This window comes from Verticillium nonalfalfae (genome assembly GCF_003724135.2).
Source record: "Verticillium nonalfalfae strain VnAa140/NRRL 66861 chromosome Unknown scaffold_29, whole genome shotgun sequence".
NCBI classification, from domain to species: domain Eukaryota; kingdom Fungi; phylum Ascomycota; class Sordariomycetes; order Glomerellales; family Plectosphaerellaceae; genus Verticillium; species Verticillium nonalfalfae.
The window spans coordinates 218,497-243,724 of record NW_021167254.1 but is presented as its reverse complement, the minus strand read 5'-3'; the positions used below and the strand labels follow the sequence as shown (position 1 = coordinate 243,724).

The 25,228-nt window shown below is 56.0% G+C and overlaps 11 protein-coding genes across 11 annotated transcripts; 7 read left to right on the top strand and 4 right to left on the bottom strand.

The window, feature by feature from the left end:
- Nucleotides 1–477: 477 nt before the first annotated feature.
- Nucleotides 478–3,825, top strand: D7B24_004946 (uncharacterized protein; the record flags this gene model as incomplete). Its single annotated transcript, XM_028639110.1, has 6 exons — nt 478–539; nt 670–799; nt 1,742–2,315; nt 2,386–2,959; nt 3,023–3,386; nt 3,442–3,825. 6 exons carry the CDS (start codon nt 478–480, stop codon nt 3,823–3,825), a joined length of 2,088 nt encoding a protein of 695 aa, XP_028496464.1.
- Nucleotides 3,826–3,912: 87 nt separating this feature from the next.
- Nucleotides 3,913–5,399, bottom strand: D7B24_004945 (uncharacterized protein; the record flags this gene model as incomplete). The annotated part of the gene is made up of 4 exons (XM_028639109.1): nt 3,913–4,077; nt 4,146–4,587; nt 4,635–4,879; nt 4,929–5,399. 4 exons carry the CDS (start codon nt 5,397–5,399, stop codon nt 3,913–3,915), a joined length of 1,323 nt encoding a protein of 440 aa, XP_028496463.1.
- A 501-nt stretch (nt 5,400–5,900) lies between these two features.
- Nucleotides 5,901–7,325, top strand: D7B24_004944 (uncharacterized protein; the record flags this gene model as incomplete). Its single annotated transcript, XM_028639108.1, has 1 exon — nt 5,901–7,325. One exon carries the CDS (start codon nt 5,901–5,903, stop codon nt 7,323–7,325), a length of 1,425 nt encoding a protein of 474 aa, XP_028496462.1.
- A 582-nt stretch (nt 7,326–7,907) lies between these two features.
- On the top strand, nt 7,908–8,711 carry D7B24_004943 (uncharacterized protein; the record flags this gene model as incomplete). Its single annotated transcript, XM_028639107.1, has 1 exon — nt 7,908–8,711. One exon carries the CDS (start codon nt 7,908–7,910, stop codon nt 8,709–8,711), a length of 804 nt encoding a protein of 267 aa, XP_028496461.1.
- A 2,886-nt stretch (nt 8,712–11,597) lies between these two features.
- D7B24_004942 (uncharacterized protein) lies at nt 11,598–12,899 on the top strand (the record flags this gene model as incomplete). The annotated part of the gene is made up of 3 exons (XM_028639106.1): nt 11,598–11,886; nt 11,946–12,351; nt 12,419–12,899. 3 exons carry the CDS (start codon nt 11,598–11,600, stop codon nt 12,897–12,899), a joined length of 1,176 nt encoding a protein of 391 aa, XP_028496460.1.
- Nucleotides 12,900–14,080: 1,181 nt separating this feature from the next.
- D7B24_004941 (uncharacterized protein) lies at nt 14,081–14,728 on the bottom strand (the record flags this gene model as incomplete). Its single annotated transcript, XM_028639105.1, has 3 exons — nt 14,081–14,099; nt 14,238–14,369; nt 14,478–14,728. 3 exons carry the CDS (start codon nt 14,726–14,728, stop codon nt 14,081–14,083), a joined length of 402 nt encoding a protein of 133 aa, XP_028496459.1.
- Nucleotides 14,729–15,297: 569 nt separating this feature from the next.
- D7B24_004940 (uncharacterized protein) lies at nt 15,298–16,297 on the bottom strand (the record flags this gene model as incomplete). The annotated part of the gene is made up of 2 exons (XM_028639104.1): nt 15,298–15,879; nt 15,938–16,297. The coding sequence occupies 2 exons, from the start codon at nt 16,295–16,297 to the stop codon at nt 15,298–15,300; spliced, it is 942 nt and encodes a 313-aa protein (XP_028496458.1).
- Nucleotides 16,298–16,814: 517 nt separating this feature from the next.
- Nucleotides 16,815–18,956, bottom strand: D7B24_004939 (uncharacterized protein; the record flags this gene model as incomplete). The annotated part of the gene is made up of 1 exon (XM_028639103.1): nt 16,815–18,956. One exon carries the CDS (start codon nt 18,954–18,956, stop codon nt 16,815–16,817), a length of 2,142 nt encoding a protein of 713 aa, XP_028496457.1.
- Nucleotides 18,957–20,559: 1,603 nt separating this feature from the next.
- Nucleotides 20,560–21,951, top strand: D7B24_004938 (uncharacterized protein; the record flags this gene model as incomplete). Its single annotated transcript, XM_028639102.1, has 3 exons — nt 20,560–20,744; nt 20,842–21,534; nt 21,594–21,951. The coding sequence occupies 3 exons, from the start codon at nt 20,560–20,562 to the stop codon at nt 21,949–21,951; spliced, it is 1,236 nt and encodes a 411-aa protein (XP_028496456.1).
- A 710-nt stretch (nt 21,952–22,661) lies between these two features.
- D7B24_004937 (uncharacterized protein) lies at nt 22,662–23,813 on the top strand (the record flags this gene model as incomplete). The annotated part of the gene is made up of 2 exons (XM_028639101.1): nt 22,662–22,705; nt 22,763–23,813. The coding sequence occupies 2 exons, from the start codon at nt 22,662–22,664 to the stop codon at nt 23,811–23,813; spliced, it is 1,095 nt and encodes a 364-aa protein (XP_028496455.1).
- Nucleotides 23,814–24,403: 590 nt separating this feature from the next.
- Nucleotides 24,404–24,761, top strand: D7B24_004936 (uncharacterized protein; the record flags this gene model as incomplete). Its single annotated transcript, XM_028639100.1, has 2 exons — nt 24,404–24,490; nt 24,561–24,761. 2 exons carry the CDS (start codon nt 24,404–24,406, stop codon nt 24,759–24,761), a joined length of 288 nt encoding a protein of 95 aa, XP_028496454.1.
- Between the last annotated feature and the right edge of the window lie 467 nt (nt 24,762–25,228).

Here is a 25,228-nt window from a genome sequence, read left to right as displayed (position 1 = left end):
GTCCAGCAAGGAGGCGATGCGTCAATGATGGGTCCCGCGCGAGGGCGAAATTCGGCCGACAGCTGCGGCATGGAGCCGGGCCCAGAAATGGACGGCCTGTGACTCGTCCAGAACCTGGCGGCGCCGACTCATTGTCCTCTGGCGCTCTGGCGTTAGGGTGCTCCAGGCGCCCATCGGGCCCCCCGGACGTGAGCCTCGGTGCGGAAGAAGGCCGGCCTCTCGCTTTTCTGGCCGGGCTAGGCGTTGAAGGGGCTAGGGCCTCCCCGGCTATTACGAGACATCACAGGCAGATTGTGACGGCTTGCCACAGGTTGCTGCGCGCGCAGGCAGTCGGCTCAAATGGAATGAAGCTAGGATTTGACTTTTTCTCGTCGTCAGCCGTGAGACATTCCGATCCTGCAAGCCACACGCACCTACAGTGCGCCCCCTCTCCAAATTTGTTCTTCTTTGTATGCAGAGAAGCACACGAGACATTCCATGGAACGCACGTTAAGCTTTTCGAAGGCCCGCCGCGGGTTCCGTAAAAAATCTGCCGTTGGGTAAGCCTTACGTATTGGTCCGCCTCCAAGACGCCCTCTCGACAGAGGATCGGAGCGGGACTAGATGAAGAAATGGACCCGGTATGGAGCAAAGAAATGGACCTTTGACTAATAACTGTCAATCCATTAGGCACTCGACTGCGCTCGAGGAGGGCCGCAAGAGCCTCACGGAGCACCCAAACCCGGACCGTGACCGCGACCCCCCCGGTTCCAGCCAAGCCCGCAATTCTCTGTGTGACTCGGCCCACCGATCGAGCGCCGTCGCATGAAGCCGTCATCCTTTGTGCCCCTCGCCATGACAAACGAAATGCCAGATGGGTGCTGCTGGCCCCTATTTCCCCGTGGGGAGAGGCACGCCTTTTGCCTTTTACATGATAACTATGACACGATTCCTGGGGGAAAATGGCAGAGAGCAGACAATATTGAAACTCTGTTTATGTAAAGCGTCGTCACGAACGCTCCCTGCGACTGAGGGGAAGAAGCCATGTCACACGCCTTTACAGGTATCCTGGTGCATAATGGGGAGAGAGGTGCGGCGAACTTCCCGGGTCGGACCGCGCGCCCTGTTTCTCTTTTCCCGTTCTGGGCGGCCGTGCTTCGGTCTTCGGATTCTGCTGGCTGGCCAGAAATTTCGAGGAAAACAAATACGAAGAAAAAAAACGTGGTGGATGATCCGATCCCGGAGGACGCTACCCGGCACTAAGGCATCGGGAAGCGGGGGAGCGGAAATGCGAGAAAGACTCGATTCAGCAAAAGCTCGGGTTTGAGTTTTTCCCACCCCTCGCTTTTCAATTTCGACTTGCTTGTAGCACTATTCATCGTGTACTCTTGCCCAAAGCCGATGCGATTCGTTGGAGAGACCCATCTGCCATGAGGTCCAGCTTGTCATGCGATGTCTGTCGGTAAGTGGATCTGGGGAAAGGGAGAGAGCCGAGACTTTGAGCCGTCTCTACCCCATATTGCCTTATTCTGCCTCGGGCCATTATGACATGCGTCCATCTACCCCGTATTCTTCCCCTCGAAGGTGGACTGATCTCCCTCGGCTTTACCCCGTGTTTCGATGGCGTGACCGATCTGATGCTAATCTGGGCTTACCCGTCGGTAGGCGGAACAAAGTCAAGTGCGTCAACGAGGGGCATCCGCCGTGTCGCAAGTGCGAGAAGGCGGGGAACCTCGAGTGTAGGCTCTCGAGACCAGACAAGCCTGGTGCCAGGACGCCGAAGAGGGTGAGACTTGCTGCTGGAGGCTCTCGAGATGACACACCAGGAGATGCTGTCCTCGAGGCTCGTGAGACGGGCCCAAATTCTTCAGGTTCGGTAGTCACCGCAAGTATCAGAAGTTCCAGCCAGCGTCATGTTCGCGGACATGGACATCCTCCCGGTCAGTCTTACGAGGCCCCGAGCCTCGGAAGCATCACAGCACATCTTGCTGCCATACCGAACAGCATCATTCTCAAGACGCTCAACATCTTCAGCTGCAAGTATCCCGAGCTCGCAGTCCTTCATCCTACCGTCTTCATGCGCGATCTGGTCGATCCGAGGTCCCAGAAAGAGAGTCAAGTCCTCCTAGCCGCCGCCCTTGCCGTCACAAGAGACCAGTTGCGTGACCATGAAGACCGCATCTTGCTGTCGCGCGATGCCTATGCCTCCTATGCGAAAGAGCATCTCTCCGAATTCATCTTGCAGCCGCCAAAGGTGCAAGTCGTCCAGACGCTTCTGATCATCACGCTTCACGAATGGGGCTCACGCGACTTTCACCGGGCATGGATCTACTGTGGTAAGTCCTTGTTCTCCTTTCCGCCCCATCAGGCACTGCTTCACGCAACAAAAAAGCTGACGCACGCCAGGCATCGCCATCCGCATCATGCAGGCCCTACATTCGGCCCGCGTGGCCCCCTACCCCCTTGATATACCTTCACCCGCACCCAATGACCCCTTGACCCTTGCCGTCGAGTCCCGTACCTACTGGGCTTGCTTCATCATGGACTGCACCGTCAATGCGGGCACCTACAACCCTCGCATGCTTCCCCGCACCGAGATGCGCAAGCTCCGCGTCGGTCGTCCCCTGTCTGCCGTCGAGTTCGCCTTTGGTCCGGCCGCACCACCCGCTGCAGCCGAGCCCAGCGTCTCCGGCCCGCTCGACATCACGCAGAGCTTCGAGATCATGGTCGGCGGCTTCGACGTATGGGCTCAAGTCATGGCCTTTGTTTTCAACGACGGCCGTAGGGCCGAGGGCATGTGTCGCGCCGAGAACTGTCCATGGGTCGAGGGCACCGTCTGGGCTGAGCTGAGGAGGAGCCTGGAGGAGTGGAGGGCCGGTCAGCATCGGAGGCTGCTGTATCCTGAGAACAGCGCGGCTGTGCACATTTCTCTGGGATATGGCGAATCGTTCACGTACTTGAACCTTCTCTACTATGTGAGGTATGTGTACATGGCTGCGAGGCCTCCTTGGCTCTGAGAAATGCGCAGAAACTGACAATGCAGCACTCTCATGCTTCACCGAGAATACTTTCCCCTGTTGCCGGAGCAAGACCAGATCCCCCGGGGCCCGGTAGATCCGTGTCTCCAGGCTGAAGCGCCCGCGGGATGGTGGGACGAGTCGGCCCGTGAGTTTTTCGGTGCTGCCGAAAAGATCGCGCGGCTGCTGCATGAGACTGCCGAGTGCGGTGGCCTACTCATGACACCCTTTGTCGGCTTTTGCGCCTTCACAGCGTGTTGCATGAATCTTTACGTCTCCTTCTTTCCTCGGATGAACCTGGGGAGAAGCCCCGATGCCGCAAAGCTCATGAACTGGACTCTTGACTATCTGAAGGAGTTTCAGTCGGTTTGGAAGCTGGGTTCTGGATGGGTGAGCTTCATTTTCTTGTACTCAATCTATCTGGTTGAAACCTGACATCGACCAGATCAAAACGATACAAAACACGTCCCTTCTCTACGAGCGTGCGGCAGCAAATCGTTCCCGTTACCGAGGCAAGTCGCGGAGCGACTTCAACCATCTCCACCAGTCCCTCCATGAATTCCGCAACGTCGACCGTTCAGACCAGCATTTGCAGGAGATCAACAGCGCCGAGACGCCGACGGAGCCCTTGCCAACGCCGACCAATCCACCAACGACGTCGACTACTGCCGGGGACGAGCAGCCACCCGCCGATGCGAGCGCGCTGCTGGGACAGATGTTGGCAGAGGCGAGTAGCGGTAGCGACGAGCAAGTCGTCTGGCCGAACTGGTGGTCTATGCTAGAGGACGTAGACATGACTGGCTCTTTTGGCGGAGTCATGAACGCCTGAGCTGTCGTGTGCATGATTCTCATTCTATTTTCGGTTGTCTAAGGTCTATCTCATGAATCATAATCATCAGCGCATCATGCAGACTTTTCACACCTTCGTGAAGACGGTCTTGTTCTGCATCGACCGAACCGCGAGGATGAAGAACATGCCCATCAGAGACATGGCGCCGCCATAGTACGCTGCTGGCCGATACGCCTCGACGCTGTCGCCCCGTCCTGCCAACGAGTAGAGACCGGAACCAATGGGTGAACCCTGAATTCAATCATTAGCAGAGCTCAGAAACAACCATACCCCACAGAGCCGACAGGAGGGTCACCTACAAAGAAGAAACCGAAGAACCACGTCGTCCAAATCAACGGGATTGTCCCCAACACATTCGTGGCTCCGAATGCAGACCCTAGCACCACTGGTACCAGACTGAAGAACGCGCCGCATCCAATGCCGTTCAAGACGATGAAAGTCATGAGCACTGCCATTGATGACGCAAATGGCCACACAACGAGCATGCTTAGGCCCGTGAGAAGCAGGCACAGCACTAGGCTGTTCATTGGACCGAGGAGACAGTCCGATAGGTGCCCGGCGCCGACGCGGCCGATCGTTGACGCGACGTTCCAAACGGCGAGGCCAAGAACGGCAGCATGCTCCCAAGACGTCACAGTGCGAGCGAAAATCGGAATGAAGTAAGGTGGGATAAAGAGGGGGAAGGTTGCGCAGGCGGTGCCGAGGAGAAGGATTAGGAACTTGGTATCTCGGAAACGGAACCTATCATTGTCAAACTCAAGCACAGGACCATGCTCGTTTACACATACCATTGCAGTTGGAGATGCGAGTTGTCCGAGCCAGGGGGTGGCCGGATCAAGAATGCTGATGGGATGCAGACTGCCCAGAGGAGGAACCCAAGGATGCGAAAGGTCCAGGCGACGTCCACATGCTTGACCAGAACAGTCGTGACCACACTCATGACTGCTGATCCGACGCTGCCGCCGCCAAGAACGATGCCCATGGAGAGGCCTCGGTGTTTCTTGAACCAACGAACAGGAGCGGTTGAGACGGCCTTGGCTGTCAGCTTGGTCACGGTCAAGTATTGTTTGCAACCAACTCACAAAGATGGATAGTCCGCCGCCCATGCCAAACATGACGCCGTGAACAATGAACAGCGCCTCAACACGGTGAGGCAACCAACTTGCCAGAAACTCTCCGAGCCCCATCATCATTGCTCCGGTCAAAGCCGTGATTCGATACCCGAACTTTCGTACCATGAGTCCGGCCGGTATACTAACTGACACCATGAAAGACGATGCCAGGGAGCCGATGAACATCAGCGTCGTAAGTGATGTCGAGCTGGTCTCCAGCAGTCTAACTTGCATGACGCCCCAAGAATAGAGAACACCCAGATATACAAATAACGAGCAAGCGGCTGCGGTGACCACGACCCAAGCCTGCTTCCCGTCGAAATCATCGAATTCAGGCTTTTCGAGGTTATAATCATTATCTGATTGGCTAGCATCGTTGCCATTTTCGGATTCGGCAGACGACATGGCCGGGAAGCTTGTGAAAAGGGCGTTTTGCTTCATGATGATAATTGAGCTGCGCAACAAAAAAAATGAGCGGAGAACAAAGTAAGACGAAGTATTTACCTACGTGGAAGAAAGTGCACTATGAGATATACATGTTGATAATGTTAGATCTCGCTCATACCGTGAGCCGTGAGAACGGCATTCGGATTTGAGGCTCTGCACGCAAAGCCGATCCAGGGTCGGCTATCGGAAGTTTAAGGTCCACCACAACAATCAACAGCCCGAAAAGGTCACCGGGAAAGGCGTGCAATCCGAAAGCCGTGCCCGAACCTAAGCCGAGCCAGAAAGTCGGACATATCGGCTTTGCGTGACTCACTCGCGAATCTAGCACAACGGACGTTGCGAGACCTATGACTTATAGAGAGGATGTTGCCATCCTGGATGTGACATGAGAGCACTCACCTCAATTTGATTCATCGTATCTTGCACACCGAACAACTCGAAAATACCATCCTCGATCCCTTTCATTGACACAGAAATCACCGTTGCCGCATCACCATGGCTCCATCAAGAGATGACGCCGTTGCGACTGAGCCTTGTCCGCTCCCTTGCAACTCATCACCGCATGCAACCTCCAAACTCTCTAGGGATGGCCACCTGCTTCATCGGTCTCTCGTTCACACGCCAGCCATGGTTGAGTCTGCCAAGGGTCTGAACCTATTCCTGTCCAACGGCCAAACAGTAATTGATGCTTGCGGCGGCGCAGCCGTCGCCCTCATCGGTCACGGCAATGAAGAAGTTCAAGCCGCCATGCTCGAGCAAGCAAGCAAAGTTAGTTACGTCCACACACAAGCCTACACTACACCAGCGGCCGAGGGGCTCGCCCACATACTTCTCAACGGCAACCCGCACGGTCTGGAGAAAGCGCTTTTTGTCGGCAGCGGCAGCGAGGCTGTCGAGTCAGCCCTCAAGCTCGCTCGGCAATATTTCTACGAAAAGGGCGAGACAAAAAGGGTTCATTTTGTCTCCAGACAGCAGAGTTATCACGGAAACACACTTGGCGCCATGTCCATCTCGTCCAACCTCGCGCGCAAAGTGCCATACGAGGGGTTCGCCTATCCCCACGTATCGAGTGTATCACCACCATACGCGTATCGCTACATGCGAGAGGAAGAGAGTGAGGCCCAGTTCACAGCAAGGCTACTTCGGGAGTTGGAGGATGAGTTCCTTCGTGTCGGTCCTGAAAAGGTTGTCGCTTTCGTTGCAGAGACCATAATGGGCGCCACCTCTGGTTGTGTCACCCCACCAACAGGTTACTTCAAGGGTGTGCGCTCTCTGTGCGACAAGTACGGCATCCTCCTGATCCTGGACGAGATCATGTGCGGTGTTGGTCGTACGGGGACCTTCTTCGCGTTCGAGCAAGAAGGCATTGTTCCAGATATTGTTACTGTCGCAAAAGGTCTCGGAGGTGGATACGCAGCCATCGCAGGCGTCTTGGTCCACAGCAAAGTCGTGGATGTGCTGAGGAGCGGCACCAACGCTTTCAACAATGGACACACATACCAAGCGCATCCCATCTCATGCGCGACAGCATTGGCAGTGCAGAAGATTGTGCAGCGTGACAATCTGGTTGACCAATGTGCCAAGATGGGTCGAGTGCTAGAAGACCTGTTGCGCTCCGAGTTGAGAGATTGTCGGAGTGTCGGCAACATTCGTGGGCGGGGTCTGTTCTGGGCAGTTGAGTTTGTCCAAGATTGGGCCTCGAAAGAGACCTTTGATCCTAAAATGGGATTCGGTGCCCGGGTACAGCAGGTTGCCTACCAAGCCGGAGTGGCTCTCTACCCTGGTGGCGGTACCGTGGATGGAACAAAGGGGGACCATATTTTGATCGCACCTCCTTTCATTGTGACAGAGCAGCAGCTGCGTCACATTTGCCAGGTCCTTCGGGCTGCCGTAGAGGCCGTCGAGGACGAAGCCTTGTGAAAAAAGACAGTCTTATAGAATTGAATGATGAATGACAGCATAATAGACCTATCATTGGTATAGTGCACCAGACGTTTCCCTCCTGTTCAAATTTTCAGATATGAGATACGGCATGGTTTACGTTGAGTAAAGAATGTTGTTCCTGCTGGGCGACGCAGAGCTGAATGGGTGTTCATTCTGGTGAACGCAAAACAACGCCTACAGCAACTGTCATGCCCGAAATCTATTTCTCTTCCCATGAAGCTATTCTCTTCCCATGAAGCTAATCCCCCTTCAGGATTGAACCTGAAAAATAATCACGTTGGCTTTGAAATCGTGTTTCAGTCTTGAAGAACCTCTTGCTCTGGCGTTTCAGTGCGTGTTGTTATTATTACAAGCCCCTTACAATACCCAACTGCACATTGTGCGAAACATTCTACGCCAGTCCGTGAGATTTACAGGTTACAAGGCCCCCAGTACAAGACATGCCGCATGAACAGGTACTTTGCAAGAAATCTACTGGCCTGGGACAAGCGCCCATAATGTATAAATACCGTGACAAGGACCATCAAGTAAATTCTAAATCATCAGCAACGAAAACAAATGAGCAGCAACACGTCCAAGAACGCAAAAATGAACCAAGAGATTGAGCAGATTCCCAACTCGCCCAAGATGTCTGGAACATCAGGGCCGCCCTCCCCAGCGCTGATTACAGGGGTTGAAGCACTTGCTCTGCTGGGTCTGCACCCTGGTTTTGGCGAAAATCTCCACACGGACCTCGATATCGAGAAAGATCTCAAGGCCGGTGACCGCGCCAAAGCACTCATGGACCTCAGTGAGATGGTTTGGGACATCATTCAAAAGGTTGGTCAAGCGCAGATGAAACACAACGATGAGATATTCGAGCTGCTCACGACCCGTGATCCTCCTTTTTGGTTTGAAGGCGACCAAGAAGGGATGATAATGGAAATTGCGCGGTGCTCTGTCCTCGGAAATTCGCCCCTCCATCTTCTCAAGGCATTCACCAATGATGGTGGCACCGGCAACGGTGAAGATGAACTGCCGAGTTTGATCGAGCTCCAATTTAGGAGCCTGAGCGACATTGTCGTCCTTAACCACTGGTGGACCGATATGCTAACCGAGTGGAACAGGATCTTCGAGCACTATTTTCCCAAGGCAACTGACCAAATCGACCTCGACTTCGTAGGGCCCGGCAAGTTCAATGACCGATGGTTCTACTTCATCCGAGGTACCCAACTCATGGTAAACGAATTCCGTCACATGGCAGAAATACCTCGTGACGAGCTGACTGAGCTGGAAAATATGCTCGAAGGCGACCAACCCTGGAAGCGTGACTGTGAGAGCGGCCATGCTGCTGAACTAGCGGGGACTCCTCGGTCTGAATAGGCGGCTGGACCGTCGACGAGTCTTTCAGGCCATAATGCTTGGAGCGACGAGCCTGAGGTCGGGCGGGAACCGATCTACAACCCAGCTGCGATCAGCTTGTGGACCCTTGGTGCCTTTCTCGAGGCTAAGACTGCCCCTGGACAGGAGGAATAATCATTATTGGCTATGCAAAATCTTTCTTTCTTTTGTCGTCGGCTGCCAGTCATCGCGCCCCCCAGATTGTTAGCATTACGCAGATTAATAACCTCCGAATCTCTTCATCTCGATCCATTAAATTGCTGTGAAATGTGACATGGTGTTGTTTCCGCGGAGACTTGAGTGGGTTCCCACAAGATCGAAATTGTGAGATCCCCATACTGAGAGCTTCTTCCTGCGGGTTTATTCTCAACCAAGAGGACCATTCTTGGTATTCGTGCCCGAACGGAGAGCCTGAATAGGGACAATCACCCGCCACAGTTGTGGCGAGAACCCAAGCGACGGCAGGCTCCGTAGTAACTAAAGTTGAGACTCCGTAGGACCGCTAGATCTCATTTGCGACTAAATGGCAAATGATTGTAGCTCGGACCCATCTCTGGGCACTTGTCCCCGCTTCACACCCGACGGAACGGGTCCAAAGCCCACGTGAAAGTGGCCCTTCGAGATTCATCCACCTTTGCTGCTTGTTTGAAGATTTCTCAGGGGCAAACGGAAAGTGTCGCACCTCATAGACCCGGCTTGTAGGAATATTCGGAACTTTCCATTCGGCATAATACGAAATTCCTCTGGACTGTGCGTATTTTGGCTTCCTCTAGCCTCTGGCAAGCCGTTGGCGTCACCAAAAGTGCGTCGCTCTCTGGGGAGACCAAGCAAGCCTGGTGGTTGTCCCACGTAGAATCTGCCGGACCTTCTGGCTCAATGGCTATGAGGTCCTGTTCCTAGCACCGATTCCTCCAACGTGGAGCAAGGGGGCAAAGTTGGCCTTTCATTGGATACTGAAAGCGAAGACCAGGAGCAGTAAACATCCGCCATACCAGATAGTTGGGACCTAGACCTGGACCCAGATGAACCACGCGAGTCAACGCTATTGTGGGGATGAAAGGGCCGCCACGCGTACAGGGGTCATATGCGCTTTGACTTTGCGCTGGCAAATCTTGTCTTCAGGAGGCTACATAGATTGAGGTGAGGCTTGCTAGGAAGAGTAGCGTCTACGGACGCGAAGCTCTCCGTGCTGGTGGGAACACAGATTCAAGTTCTCACCCAGTTCAGCGCTGTAGCACCGAGCCTGATCAACCGAAGGGTTGAATTTCTGTGGCGCTCACCTCCGGCCGGCAACCAGCCGGCCACCAGTGAGCCGATCATAGCACTATTAGCGCCACAGGAACTAGGGCACATAGGGCCTCTTAGGCATCCAGATCATCGAAAGGAGGATGAGAGGTGTCTCTCAGGTCGGTGCCTGAAGGTCTGCTTACCGAGCGCCCTCGCTTCCCCTCCACCAGGTCCTCCGCAACCCAGTGGGCTGGGTGATCTTAACTGCTTCTAGGATGTCGATGCAATGATTTGGAGGCATCGGCGAAGAAATGTCGACATTGACACTGATCACGTCCCAGACTGATTTCCGGACCGTGCGTTCTGGGCGACCCTAGCGCGATCTACGGCTCGTATGAAGGGGAGAAAAACTTGGCCTGATCTACAAATCCCACCAGGGTCCCCTAGCTGCCTTCTAGGCCGACCACTACCACGATAGTAAGATGCTAGACAGCGAAATGGGCTCAACTAGTTGCGGAAAACAAGCACTTTCTAATTCTTCAGCAAACATCTCCACGTGCTTGGCCGCCTTTCAAGCGTTCTCCGTGTTCCAGTCTCCTGCAATGACCTCAAGTGTGTGCAAGCTCCATTGTTGGGCCGGAGGACCCTTAAACGTTCAGTCTGTGCCCAACGCTCCTTGAACATTCACCTCGGTATTTCACAAGCGTCTGTTCTATGGCGGAAGTCGTTCTACGAGAACGTTTGAGAGCGGACACCCGGAAGTCGGACAGCCCACCGAGCTCCCGCCTCCGAGTGACACGGCCGCTGAGTGGCGGAGGGGGAGGGAGGGCCTTAGATTACTCCTATGCAAGCTGAGTCTGGTGTATCAGAAAACAACAGATGAGAGAACATGGCGGTGGCGCTCCCATCGGAACACAGCCGACCCCGAAACTGCCCACCACCTGGCAGGATGCAGGTTCGTACCTTGGTCTGTAGCTGGATTCTATCTATCCTCCATAGGCCAGGGCCAGACCCATGTAATGACCACAGAGTAATGAAGCCTGTTCAGAGGGCTTGGTTCATCCTAAAGCAAGTTGCAGCGAGTCATCACGAGGCAGGCATTATTTGGCGAGCAGGCGCCGAGAGACTAGAGGCCCAGCCGGCGTCTCAGCTCCAAGCTCTTCACCATGACATAGCATGGATACCCCGTTCTTGGCGCGCTCTGCAACGAAAATCGATCGCCGCACCGCCCCGTTTCCCGTCTAGGTTCAAGGGCCGTTGACCAGCCGCAGCCGATCAAACGTGGTTGTGCACTGACTCGGAACGTCATCCTGCTGGCGCACCTTCAGACGGACGCCAAACATGCCGCGACACCAAACCACACGCACAAGCGTCGCTGTCAAGCCGTGGAGTGGCCACTGCTACAACTGTTCTTGGCAGGCACCGAACACGCTTGTAGGCACTAATACAGATTACGGCCCCTTTTTTTCTCCTCTCGACGACGCCTCCTTATGTATGAGAGGAGACATGAGGGGTTGTCCATTTGGATGAACCACTACATTTAACGCTGCTGTGCGCCTGCGCCTGAGATCACGGACGGTTCCTCTCGCACCTTCGAAGTTAACCGGTTCCAAGGCCGTCGGTTTCTTTGCAGCCGCCACAATGCTGACGCTTCTACCCGACCGCTTTGTCCTCGAGGAGGTGACAGAGTATGACATGATCATTGCCTCGCTGGCCTGGGGCTTTACACTTGGTATCGGCTGGTTGACGACATGGTCGGCCATTCAGCAAACAAGGGCCATCTACAAGCGTCGACGGAGATCCATCTTCAGAAATGCCTACGTTTGGATGATCTGGGGAGAAATCCTGGTTTGCCTTGGCTTTGGTATCATCTGCTTTATGTACCTCTTGGGGCTCATTCCCCCTAGCTTTGCATTCTACTTTTGCATCTGTTAGTTCAGGCCCACTTCCTGCACTCAATTCTTTTATTCAGAACTAACAGCATCACAGTGACCTTATGGGCTTTGCAAGTTCAGTTCTTACTTCAGATTATTATCAACAGATGCGCCATTCTGCTTCACGACAAGACACATGTCTGGCGCCTCAAGTACGGCGTTGCCCTTCTCATCACGGCAATCAATATTTCCGTTTACTGCATCTGGGTCCCGGCAAGGTTACAGATCTCCGACACATACATCCATGTGAACCTTATCTGGGATCGCTGCGAGAAGGTCATCTACCTGCTAGTTGATGCCTGTCTCAATTTCTACTTCATTCGCATCGTGCAACAAAACCTTGTTCAGCTGGGTCTCCGCAAGTACTCGAACTTGGTCAGGTTCAACATGTTCATCATCATCTTCTCTCTGAGCATGGATGTCCTCATCATCGCCATGATGAGCCTGAACAACACCTTTGTGTAAGTTGCTTGAAGCCATCGCGCATTAATACACAAGTTCAGCTACTGACGATGATCTCCCCCACAGGTACATGCAGTTCCACCCCCTGGCCTACATCGTCAAGCTCAAGATCGAGATGTCCATGGCCGACCTTATCGCCAAGATCGCCCGCAAGCAGGATAACAACCCAGCCTCGGATGAAGCCTTCTCGCGCTCTCACGGCACACACGGTACCCGCGGGGCGGACACGACCCTCAAGTCACAACACCCCCCTCCTCTGGACGAGCCAAAGGACGGCAAGAACAGGCCGTGGGCTACTGTCACAACCACAGTTGAAATGCACACAATGAAGAAGCCCGCGCCGGGCGACAAGCCCTTCAGCCACAACGATACAGATACCCTAATCGACCAGTCGCCGACCAGCTCGTACATACAAAGAACAACAAGCGCCAGTGGGAGGCACGATGAGCCGCCGTTCAGCCGGGGCGGTGGTGGCTCGATGAGCAGCTATGAATCCATGGCACATGGAATCGAGGTGTCCGATAAGGCTGTTGCGGGGAGAGTATGATGTCTTTTACTTTCTAAGTTTGGCGTTGGGGGCTCTTTTCATTTCAACTTTTTCAGCCAACTAGACATAGAGACAAGACGTCTCGTTAATTTCTTACAATGCAACAATTCGAGACAAGAATTGTACACAGGGTGGCATTTATGTGTGATTTTTCGATGGGAAAGGCCGATTGGAAAGGTTATCTTGGCACCAACACGGAAGCTGAACGGCTGTGAACTATGGCTTCAGTATTCTTGGACTTATCGGTGAGCATCACATTCTCAGGCATCGACGAAAGGAGGATGGGCTCTACAGTGGTGTCAGACCTGTAGACCTTGGGAGAGTACAAGGCTGGCGGTTGACAGTCTGTTGTTTGATTGTAGCATGCCCGAAGCAGTGCTGAAAATAGCGAGTAAATAAGCTTTGCGGATATTTAACAGGCCGCATAGGGAGTGTATTGGTCACTCTAACTATCGAGAGACCCTGAAGAGATTATCAATCGTTGCTCTCACAGCTCGACGACACTTATGGGTACTATAAGTGAGGCGGGATGGGTTGCCACGCAGGATTTTATGTCTTTCCGCAGTCAAAATTCATCTTGCCAATAACATGGTACATTCGCTTATCGTGAGGCTCATCTGACAAGTGGCCACACTTCTTTCTTGTTTCAGCCATCACTGCCGTCCCTGTACTCGATCTTGAAGTGATACAAACGTACGTGTGATCCGACAGGATAAGTACGAGCTACATACATAGCTATACTTACTGGAGCCCACACCTTCGCTCAGCTTGGAGATTTTCCAGGTTGAACCACATGACTCCATGTCTTCAACACCTTGAAATATCCAAAACACCGATTTTGAAGTAGACGCCTCACCGACCAGAGTTAGAGCGAGAGCGTTCCATGTTGAAGGTCCATCGAATTTCTTGTTCCAACTTCTTATCTTTCTCGAGTGCCTTTTCCAGGAACAAAACTATCCATTCCTGTCTATAGCTGCCCGAAGCTTGCCTGGCCTGGGGAGCGTACCTTGTGGAACGGACTATGAAGAGCAAGTCATGAAGATCAGCTTGCGTCTCGCGATTGTAGTATGACTTGAGTTTGGCTGCTACCAGTGGGCCGATCGCCAGCATATTGCATTGAAACGAAATGTGAGCAACTGTGAAGGACATTCTCTCGACAGAGTTCGCAATGTCGCGGGGGATCAGATGGCCTTCTGATCCCTTGGGCTTCAGGTCAAGCTGTACATACTGGGTGCCAACTTCGGCGAAGATCCGTGCCACTCCAGATACCCATTGCATCCTGTTGGTGGGCCGGTGTATACTGCTTTCCATTAGCAACATGTATCTTTTATATCTGACGCCCCGCTCGTCGTCGGTCGCGGCTCGCTTGAGTTTCCGTACGTCTCAGTGGAGATCTTGGCCCAGACAGCCGGCATGGACTCGTGGTTGGCGTCCATGAGCATGCTGAGATCCACCTTGAAGGCAAGCCTTCTGGTTGTTGACCGTCATCACGGGGGTATACCCTCAACGTTCAACGAGGGGGGTGGGGGGTTTGTACAGGCAGTTGAATGCTGTCGGGACATGAATGGCAGAACCAACCTTTCGTGGCTGTTGAAAATGCTCAATAGGGCCTCCATACGTGGTGGGTTGTCCACGGCAATATCGACGTCGCCTGTCGTGCGGCTTGAGCCGCGGAGGTAGAAGTTCATGCCACCCATTACCCCATAGGCAATGGCGTTGCGCTCCAAAATACCAGCTACCAGCGCCAGCGCCTGCGATTGATCGCCCGGCCTCGCCGTTTGTGCCGACTCTTCGAGATATTCAAGTCTGTCCTCGGTATAATAAGGCATATTCGGAAAGCGGAGACAGGTTCTAGGTGATTTTTTAACTATGAGTGACCGATGAATGGTGTCCAGGCATCTCCGCCTAAATGCGAACGATTCGAGGGTAGCAAGAGGACAAGCGTGCTCTTATGCTCCTCTCGCACCGAGAGAGGGTCATATTCCGGCCGCTGGCCATATGGAGTCGTCTGGCCTTATGACAGGGTCACTCGGTCCAACATGGCTGTTTCACCAGAATATATATCAGCTTCGCCATCTGCTTTTTTCAATGTTGGACAAACGACCGGAACACGTCGAAGTCTTTCACCCTTTGAAATAATATCTGCGCGATGTGTTAGCTCACGATCAAGTCAACAGCATCGTTGGTGCTGATCATGATGTGAGCAAAGCGCCAGTGTTGGCGGTAGCGAGCGGCTGACCATGGACCTGGCACGACTTGCCGAGTAGCTCAAACAAGACACCAACTGCCACTCCAACATGAGATCAATACAACGAACGGGATACCAACTCCTTTTTCTGGCTGTCTGGCAAACATCCTCTAGCATGCGTTGGCGCTTAGAAATTCTCCCTTATTCCTGCTACATCTCCCTGTCGCGAGTCCGTGGATCCACATCGTTCTTGATGCGGCGCCAACGGGTCTTGTACCGTCCCTGCTTGGTATCGTCGATGCGGTTCTTCTTGGTACAGACAATGTTCTCCCAAAGTCCCCGGCGTTCCAAGGTTTCGTTGAACTGTCCCAGGCCTTTCTCTTCCAAGACAGGATTATGCGCGCGACAGAATGCACGCGCCTGTTGCTGCAGATCGGCAAAGTCGATATTGGCCTCTGCCCACTGCACATCCAAATCCATGCCATCGACGAAGTCCTCTAGATCGGCGTCAGCCTGCATGATTAAGAGTGACCGTGCAAACTGTGCCATCTGCGGGTAGGGGACGCCCTTATTGCTCCGTTCGCAGTGCTCGGGTCTGGGGTCGACGCAGCAGCGCGACGACGGCGTCAGGATGAAGAACAGCTCGGCGGCCCGGAGTTGAAAGGCGGGATGGAGGTGGCGGAACGAGTACGGCACCATGGGCGGCGGCCGGGCGCGCTTGTATGCCTCGTGTGCCAAGAAGATCCCCGCGGCGTCATCGAGCCTCTCATCCGGGACGCAAATGTCCCACTCCTGGCGGCGGGCTGGTCAACCCATCGGATATGTAGATATGTATGGATCGAAAGCTTACCCATGTGACTCGTCCAGCTCCAAAATACCGGAGAGCGTTGACGCCGATGACGCACGCCGGTATCGCGGCCTCGTTCAGCAGTTTGATCACGTCCCGCACATCCTCGATCGTGCTTTCCCGTCCTTCATGGTATCTGATGCCGGGTAAGTCTTCCTGAAAAAGATCCAAAGCGCCGTCGTCACCGGCGGTGCTGATTGGGACCGCCGTGCTGGTGCCGTTGTGTAACCAGGCTGTTGTGTTGGGACTGTCGAGTAGAGTAGTATCATGATTTGGCTCGCCTTCAGCGGCCTCGACTTTTTCACTTTCTACCTTGTCGTTGGTCACCGCATCTATGACGTGAGTCTCATTTGTAACGTTCATCTTTGATGGCCGCAGTTCGTCGCAGTTCGTAATGTATTGGGCAGCTAGAGGGACAATGCCTTGCCATGAAAGTGAATGAGAAGAAAGGGTCGCTGAAAGAGATGGAAGACGAGAGGGGGAACATGTAACAGTGAGTGGGGATGGGCAAAGGCCATTCGCGGCCAATTGAATTATGGCAAATAGCCGCCCTCGCCGGCCATGTGGTCAAACTTCAATGAGGACAATACATAACGCAGCGGATAGGAGGAAACAGTTCCGAGTATTGTCCTCGAGACCATTTATTGGCTGTGATGGCTGGGATTTCAAGCTTTTGCTTTCCATGTTGATCAGGCCTCATGTTAATGCGACGTACTATGCGCAGAAACTGATCTCTCGCCACTTGGGTTCATACTTCACCACCACGCTGGTGCGATTTCGTCCATGTTGCACGTTACCTGTGCTGAGATTGTTGTCAAATTCCTCATTGGTCCAGATATGCTTCATATGCATTTTACAAATTCAGAACAAATGCCCTCCATCAATACCGAGGATTCTGGTCATACCGTCCGTCTTGCTGATACCCCTGGCCCTGCGGACGGCCGTCGTCCCGCCTGTAGTCATCATTTCGTCGATAGTCATCCTCGCGCCTGTAACCCTGCTCCTGACGACCCCCCTGGTCTTGGCGGTAGTCTTGGTTCTGCTGGTAGTTCTGGCCACCATGGTAGCCCTGAGACTGACCAGACTGATACTGCGAGGGTGGGGGCGGGTAGTCGTTGGGGCGATTCTCGCCGTGAGACTGCTCCTGCGGTCGATACGCCTGGTACTGTTGCTGTGGGCGGTATTCCTGATCCTGCTGTGGTCGGTAATCGTGCTGCTGCTGAGGCGGCCGGTAGCCTTGGTCCTGGTGTTGGCCGGGCCGGTCATCCTGCGGCGGCCGGTACGGCGAGGCGGAGTTGTGCCCCTGCTGGCCGTACGTCGATCCTCCGCCGTCCAATTCCTGCGGCGGTGGGGCGTAGCCTCCTTGGCCAGAGTTGCCAGACTGATATGGCGAAGGGGGCTTGTAACTTGACTGGCTGTGGGGTTGGCTTCCTCCGTCAAGCTCAGCATACCCGCTCGGTGCAGAGTTTCCCGGCTGGTACTGCGACGGCGGGTTGTACTGCGACGGCGGGTTGTACTGCGACGGCGGGTTGTGCTGCGATGGCGGGCTGTACCCCTGCTGGCCATGCGTCTGCCCTGCACCGTCGTGGCTCTGCACCGGCGGCGGCGGCGGCACATAGCCACCCGCCGCAGACTGGCCGGGCTGAACACCGCCGACGTGCTGGGTCCCCGACGCCGGAGCACCGACGCTGACGCCCTCGTCGCCAATATCGTCCGGCACGGAAATCTTGACCTTGGGCAGATACTTCTGCACCTTTTGCTCGACCATTTGCTGCACAAAGACCCAGCTCTCCTTCTCAAACTTGCGGTGGCCACCGTTGACGACGCCGAGGATGCTCTCGCGCAGCGTCTCCTGGACCTTGCGCACAAGCCCGCGGATCTTGTCGAGCAGCTTCGTCTTGATGTCGTCGCCGAAGCCACGGTCCCGCTGCTGGCCGCCGCCGGCGTCACGGTCGAGCTGCGCATCAAAGGGGTTGCCGCCGAGAATCTTCTCGAGTGGGCGCTGGAAGGCGTCGGGCAGCAGCTCGAACAGCTGTTTCTCGATGGCGCCGAGAATCTTGCGGAACTCGAGACGGACGTTGCGGTGCACCTTGGCGAGGCCGGTGCTCAGCTTGTCGCTGATGACCCTGGAGAAGCCGCTGCCGGACCCGTCGCCGTCGCCGGTGTCGCGCGTCTGGTCGCCGAAACCCCGCGCGGCGCCGCCACCGCTGCCTTCATTGGACGGCTTCTTGCTGCCAAACAGGCCACCAAGGCCCTTGACGAGATCCTTGACCTGGTCTTCAATCTCGCCCTTGACGCCGTCGCCGAGGTCGCGCGTGCTCGTGTTGCCGCGCAGCCAGGTCTTGATGTGCTCGAGCGCGAGGCGCGTAAACTGGGCGGCGATGGGCGCGTGCTGCTCCCGCAGCTTGAGGCCGACCTTCTCCTTGATCTCGGGGCTGATGAGGCGGGCCTTCTCTTCCGGGTTGCGCGAGGCGTCCTTGACTGTGTCACTGAGGACGCCGAGGAGGCCGTCGAGCTTGAACCCCTGGCCACCGGAGGAGCCTTTGTTGTTGTTGTCGAGCTGATCTTGGACTATGTCAAAGGCTGCGGAGAGGAAGCCCCTGGCGCCAGACGAGGAGCTGTTGCCGCCGGGGCCACCACGCGAACGGGTGTCACCGCCGCCGCCGCCGCCTTCGGTAAGGTTAAAAATGTCGCGGAGATCATCGCTCGCCTCATCCGTAATCTTGCTAAACCCGCGCGTCAGGCTGGCAATCTCATCGGCAAAGGGCAGCGACTGGCCGCCGTAGGCATCGGGCGCAGAGTTGTTGAGGCTGAATCCCCTCGAAGCGTCACCGGAGCTGTTCTTGTCCGTGTTGAAGAGGGAACGAAAGGCGTCGACGACTTGTGTCTCGAGGCTGTCGATGGTCTTTTGTTGGAATGTCTCGAGCTCGGCCGTGATGCGGGGTTCGATCTGTGGAGCGAGCGAGTCGACGTACTCGTCGACCTTCTTCATGAGAACCTCGGGAACCCCGCGTGACGACATGATGAGACTGATCTCTCGTGAGGATCTGAGGAGGGAGATGTTGGGAGACTTGGCGAGACACGGGGGGTATTTCCGGGTGGTACGGTAGCCGGATAGAGTTGGGTTGACACGGCACTGAGGGAGGGGTGGAGGGGCAGGAGAGGGGCAGACGAGGGGCAGACCGGAGTGGCAGGAGTGTCAGGGTGCGCTGCTGCCTTGGAGGGGATGTGACGTCAGCGCACGGGCCAAGTGCTGCTCAGGAACGACGGTTGACTGATGAATACCGGGATCAAGCGACGATAGGGTTGCGTTCCTGGCAGTGAATGGAGTAGGTGGTTCGACTTATTTATCTACCTACTAAGTAGAAGGTAGGTTGTGCTTGGTTTTACAAGGACTGTTAGGGGCTCTTTGCAGTAAAAATATGTGCTCTGGCTCTAAGCCAATGCCAACTTCAGACTAGGTAGACAGTCACTCTCAATCCATGTTCTCGAGCGTGGTGAATTTAGGAGTTGCAGTGAATTGGCACATCCCTTAATCCTCTTTAAAGATGCGTGATAATCTTTCAAGTTTCGATCATACTCCGGCCAACCAGACATGATCAACCAAGTCAGATCACACGCAACTCGAACATTCCCCAAAATGAACAACCGTAGCCTTTGCAACGGCAAGACATGCCACGGAGTCCTATGCAACCACGCCATGTGCCACAACTGCACGCCCTTGGATGTTGTCACGCTGTCTTGGAAGTGCTGCAACTGTCTCCAGCTCACGACTGGTGGGGCCGCTAAGCAGGACGTTTCCAAGGCCATGGTATGCGAAAATCTCACCGAGTCCAAGCACGACACTGAGCAGAATACGCCAAGCAGCGGGTAGATCGAACACAAAAACTCCACCACATCCTCGGCTCGCATAGCAACAGCTCGTGAAGATCAGTCGTAGCTGACTTGAAGAACGGGGCAAGGGATTCTGATGTTGATCATAATGACTGCCAAGGGACCCGATTGGGAGACGAATCATGGACCATAGTAGAGGGTTACATCACTTCACATTCGACGACGAAACCCCAATACAATCCGTAGCAATAAGATACGTTACGAGAAACGACCACCATGCAACACACTCACAACTCGACATGCAAGGGGTCTTTCACGTGATGTGGATGCGACCCTGTGGGGTGGGGCACCACCATCAGGTGCCGAGGCGGTGGAACGTGATCGCTGGGGCTGATCCCAACGTTGATGCCTACAGCGATCCACCACAGCTTCGGCCGCACCGGACAGGGCTCCTCTGCTGCAAACATCGTCAGCCGCCCATCTCGGCCTGACCCTCCTCAGACCACTCGACTCTCTCATGGCTTCGCCGTCGGAATGATCCTGATAGCACTTCTCTCCTCTTGATCTTCCTTGCGAGGCATTGGTGCCGTGGCGCGACTCGACTCTCTGCCTTTGCTCGTTTCGACCCCGCGATTTAGCTTCCACCGACTGCTTCACCCTGGGACCCTACGTCAACCGCTCGGACCGTCCAACCGCCCATCACTCCTATATCACTGCCCTCGCCTTTGGCAGCACCCGTCTTGAAGCATTGCAGTCTGCATCAGCTGTGTGAACGGCACAAACCCGCCCTCATGGCTACCGAACTCCCCGATCCCGCGCCCAAGACGACAGTCTTCCCCGCGTTGAAGCCCGACGCCGGTTCAAATATGAAGACACCAGAAATTGCGCATCCGGCAGGAAGGGCCAAGCACGGGACATTCATGCAAATCGTCAGAGGCTTCACATGGGCGACCTACTTTTTGTGCTGCTGTGTTGCGTACGTCTCCCCCTCCTCCTCCTCCTCCTCCTCCTCCCTCCTTCCGTTCTGCCATCCTGCTTTCTCCGTTCCGTCCGCTAACGCCGCGCCTCCCCAGCATCGGCACAACCCAGTTCCTCGGCGCGCCTCTGTACTACATCCGACGCGACCTTTACTACGCCTACATGGCCCTGACGAAGCAGTCGTTTGCGCTCCTCACGACGACCATGACGCAGTGGTGGGGCCCCACCAAGATCCGCATCAGCGGCGACGCCTCGGTCGCCCACCAGATGCGCCAGCAGCCCGACGGCATGGTCGAGTTTGACTTTCCCGAGCGTCTCGTGCTCGTGGCCAACCACCAGATCTACACCGACTGGCTCTACCTCTGGTGGATCGGCTACGCCAACACACCGCGCATGCACGGCCACATCTACATCATCCTCAAGGAGTCGCTCAAGTGGATCCCGTTTATCGGCTGGGGCATGATGTTCTACGGCTTCATCTTCATGTCGCGCAAGATGGCCACCGACCAGCCGCGCCTCGCCCACCGCCTCGGCCAGCTCAAGAAGAGGCAGCGCGCCCCCGACGGCACCAGCTTCCTGAGCCCCATGTGGCTGCTGCTCTTCCCCGAGGGCACGAATCTCGCGTTGAACGGGCGCACCAAGTCGGCGGCCTGGGCGAAGAAGACAGGGCTCAAGGATGGCGAGCACGTGCTGCTGCCGCGGAGCACGGGCATGTACTTCTGCCTCAAGGAGCTCGGGGACACGGTCGACTATGTCTATGACTGCACCGTGGCGTACGAGGGCATCCCGTAAGTATCTTGACTTCTTCAAACCCCATCACGACTGGACCGGCGGCTGACGAGACCAGGCGCGGCAAGTTTGGCCAAGACTACTTCACGCTCTCGAGCACCTACTTCCAGGGCCGGCCGCCCAAGTCGGTCAACTTCCACTGGCGCCGCTTCAAGGTGTCGGAAATCCCGCTCGAGGATGCCGAGGCGTTCGAGCTGTGGCTGCGCGCGAGGTGGTATGAGAAGGACGCGCTCATGGAGCAGTACCTGTCGACGGGGCGCTTCCCGCCGCTCGTGGGCCACAAGCAGGACTACATCGAGTCGGAGATCCGGACGAAGAACTGGTGGGACTTTTCGCAGATTTTTGTCGTGTTCGCGGCGTTCAGTCTGCTGTGTCGCATCTTTGTGCTGCAGTGGGTGCGATTTACGGGGGCGTGAGAGTGCTGCCGAGTTTGCAGAAGGGCGGACGAAGAATTCTATGGGTAGATGGCCGGGCGCAACAGGTCGAAACGCTTAGACGAAGAGCGAAGGTGCTTGTGTTTCTGTTTCCTAGATATGAAGGTTTGCCTGGCTGAGTTGGAGCCCGGCTGGATGGCGTTCAGACAGAAGAAGAGCCATGATGAATACGAAACAGCGAGAACGTCATTCCACTGCCTACGTGGCCAGCCGCCGGTGTGACTCAATTGACAACGGAGCGTTCTCATTTTGGCTCACAAAGAGGACAGTCTGTCCATTGTATTTATCAGCGGCTGGCCTAGATCCGGAGGCTCCTCGGTGTGATGAGATTTTAACGACGTATTCAACGAAGCTGGTGGAGTTGGGGGCCCCAAGCTGCTCCGCGGAGTCTCGGGCCAGGTCGCGGGTCAGGTCTCGGACCAGTGGCCAGTGACGCCATTTTGCCAGAGTTAGGGGACAAACAGCTTAGCTCTGCCCTGTAGCTCACGCAGCCCCCCTGTCGCTACCACCTTAGCGTCCCCTCATCACCTCACCCCGCCAGTGGGGGTCAAGTGGGAGGAGGGGCAGCTCGAGCAACAGCTCGAGCAACAGCTCATAAACCATCGTCTTCCTTCTTCTTGATGGCATTGCCGGGTCAGGTCAACAACCAAAGCCTGTAGAGCAACGCGAATCATCCATCAGACGAAGACACCATGGCCGCCGAAAAGAAGTTCAATGTTGCCATCATCGGCTACGGGTAAGCCCCCCTTCCTCAATCCCTACAGTCCCCCCCTCCGCCTCTGACAGTTTCAAGCCTCTCGGCCAAGGTCTTCCACATTCCCTTTATCAACCTCGTCCCGACTCTGAATTTGCACACCATCATTCAGCGTAACCCAACGGCTGAATCGTCCGCACCAGCCGACTATCCCTCTCTCACGCACCACACCTCCCTGGCGCCCGCTCTCGCCGACCCGGCCGTGGACGTCGTCGGCATCCTCACGCCGCCCGACACGCACTTTGACCTCGCCTCGCAGGCCCTGCGTGCCGGCAAGCACGTCCTCGTCGAGAAGCCCTTCGTGCCGACAGCCGCCGAGGCCGACGCCCTCATCGCCCTCGCGCGCGAGCACAACCGCCTCATCTGTGTCTACCAGAACCGGCGGTGGGATTCCGACTTTCTGACGCTGCGCCGCCTCCTCCGCGACGGCACCCTCGGCCGCGCGCTCGAGCTCGACACGCACTTTGACCGCTACCGCCCCGACAAGCCGACGACCTGGAAGGGCAGCCTGTCGATGGACCGCGGCGGCGGCGTCCTCTTCGACCTCGGCAGCCACCTCGTCGACCAGGCCTACGCCCTCTTCGGCACGCCCGCCGCCGTCTACGGCCGCCTCCTCGACCAGCGCGCCGGCCGCCTCGACGCCGAGGACCCGGACAGCCTGCACGCCGTGCTGTCGTACGCGTCGGGCCTCGTCGTCACGGTGCGCGCCGGCGTGCTGTCCGTCGAGGAGGCCCAGCCGCGCTTCTGGCTGCGCGGCAGCAAGGGCTCGTACCGCAAGCCGGGGCTCGACGTCCAGGAGCCCCAGCTCAAGGACGGCGCCAAGCCCACGGATCCCGGGTTCGGCGTCGAGCCAGAGGCCGCCGCCGGCCGCCTCGTCGTTGTCCGCGAGGACGGCAGCGTCGAGGGCAGGACGCTGCTGACCGACAAGCCCGAGACGTACGTCCGGCTGTTTGAGGGCTTTGCCACGGCCCTGGCGAGCGGCAGGGAGGAGGACGTGCCTGTGCCGGCGACGCAGGCGAGGGATGTGCTGAGGATCCTCGAGGCGATTCGCGAGAGCGCCAGGACGGGTAGGGAGGTCCGCTTTGACTGAGGGCCGGGCCGTAGCATGCATGTACCGGGAAATGATAGGATTCTGTGACGATTGGGAGAAATGTCGTGTTCTGGACTTTGAGTATGTGTGTTGCGCGCCCGAGACTTTACATGCCGTTCCAACCACCTTGTCCACGACGGCATCTCTAGGTGATTCAGATCCCAGCTTGGGCAGCCCCCTCCATCACTCGTCACATGTTTACGTTTGACTTGCACGGTAACGAGGCGACGGCACCCTCCCACAAGCCATTGCACCCTGTCTCCACCCCCGTCTCCCCCCCCCACCCGGCCCGTCTCTCACTGCCGTCTCGGCAGATCTCGCAACCCTGTTCTCCCCTGTCACGGAGCGAAGAGACCCAGTCGAACCTTCGTGCGTGCCGAGCAGGGAACACAGACCCTGAATCTCACCACTGGAACGAATTAGTCTTTGGCGTGAGACACCACATCAAAGGCTGCAGCGGGAGGGGGGGGGGAGGGGGGAGAGTATAAGGCACCCTACTGTCCAACCAAACAGCTGTCGTCAGCTAAAAAGACCACAGCAGCCACCCATCCAACATCCCGCCGTGCTCACCACTTTTGCTGTCCCCAAAAATGAGATTCACAGCCCTTTTCTCCGTCGCGGCCGCCGTGGCGTCAACCCTCGTGTCGGCCGAGAAGTACATCATCTTCCTGAAGAAGGTAAGCGGCACAACACGCCACCCCGTCTCGGGATCCTCGTGCGGAACGCGGGCACTGACGGAAGGACCAGGGCGCGTCCATCGACGAGTACGTCGCCAAGATCACGGCCGTCGCGCCCGCCGAGGTCACCGCCCGCTTTGACTTCTTCAACGGTCTCGCCGTCGAGACGGAGGAGCACACGCGCGACTCGCTGGCCGCGTTTCCCGAGGTCGAGAGCGTGGAAGTGGACCAGATCATCACCATTGGCGACTGCAACACGGGGCCGTGCTAGGCTGGAGTCACGAGGGAAAAGAGAGGACAGTGGCGCGCGCCCTTCTGGGGCAAGATGACGAGCGAGTGAACGGAATGTCGGGAATGGCAGAAGGGAGGGTGAATTGTTTATTTTCTTTTGGGGCTGCGCTGGAGTGGATTGCTGGGTCACAAATCAGGGTTGCCGCTAGAGAGACGAGGATGAGACAACAATGTCTCCAATGAAGTCAACAAGCTCGCTACTTTTCCTTGTCGCGGTTGGTTTATGGCGCCATACTTGGGGTCGCCTCGCTGCCAGTGCTGTCGTGGCCTCAAGTCGATACTGAACTTAAATGAGGGCAAAAGCTTACTTCGCTCCGCACCAGCCAGCAACACAATGGCCTGTACGCAACGGTACGACCATTGGCGTTCGATACTAGTAGAAGAAACCCGTCAAGATTGCACCGAAAATTTGCAGAAACCTCATCACTTCATCCAATGCCTTCATAT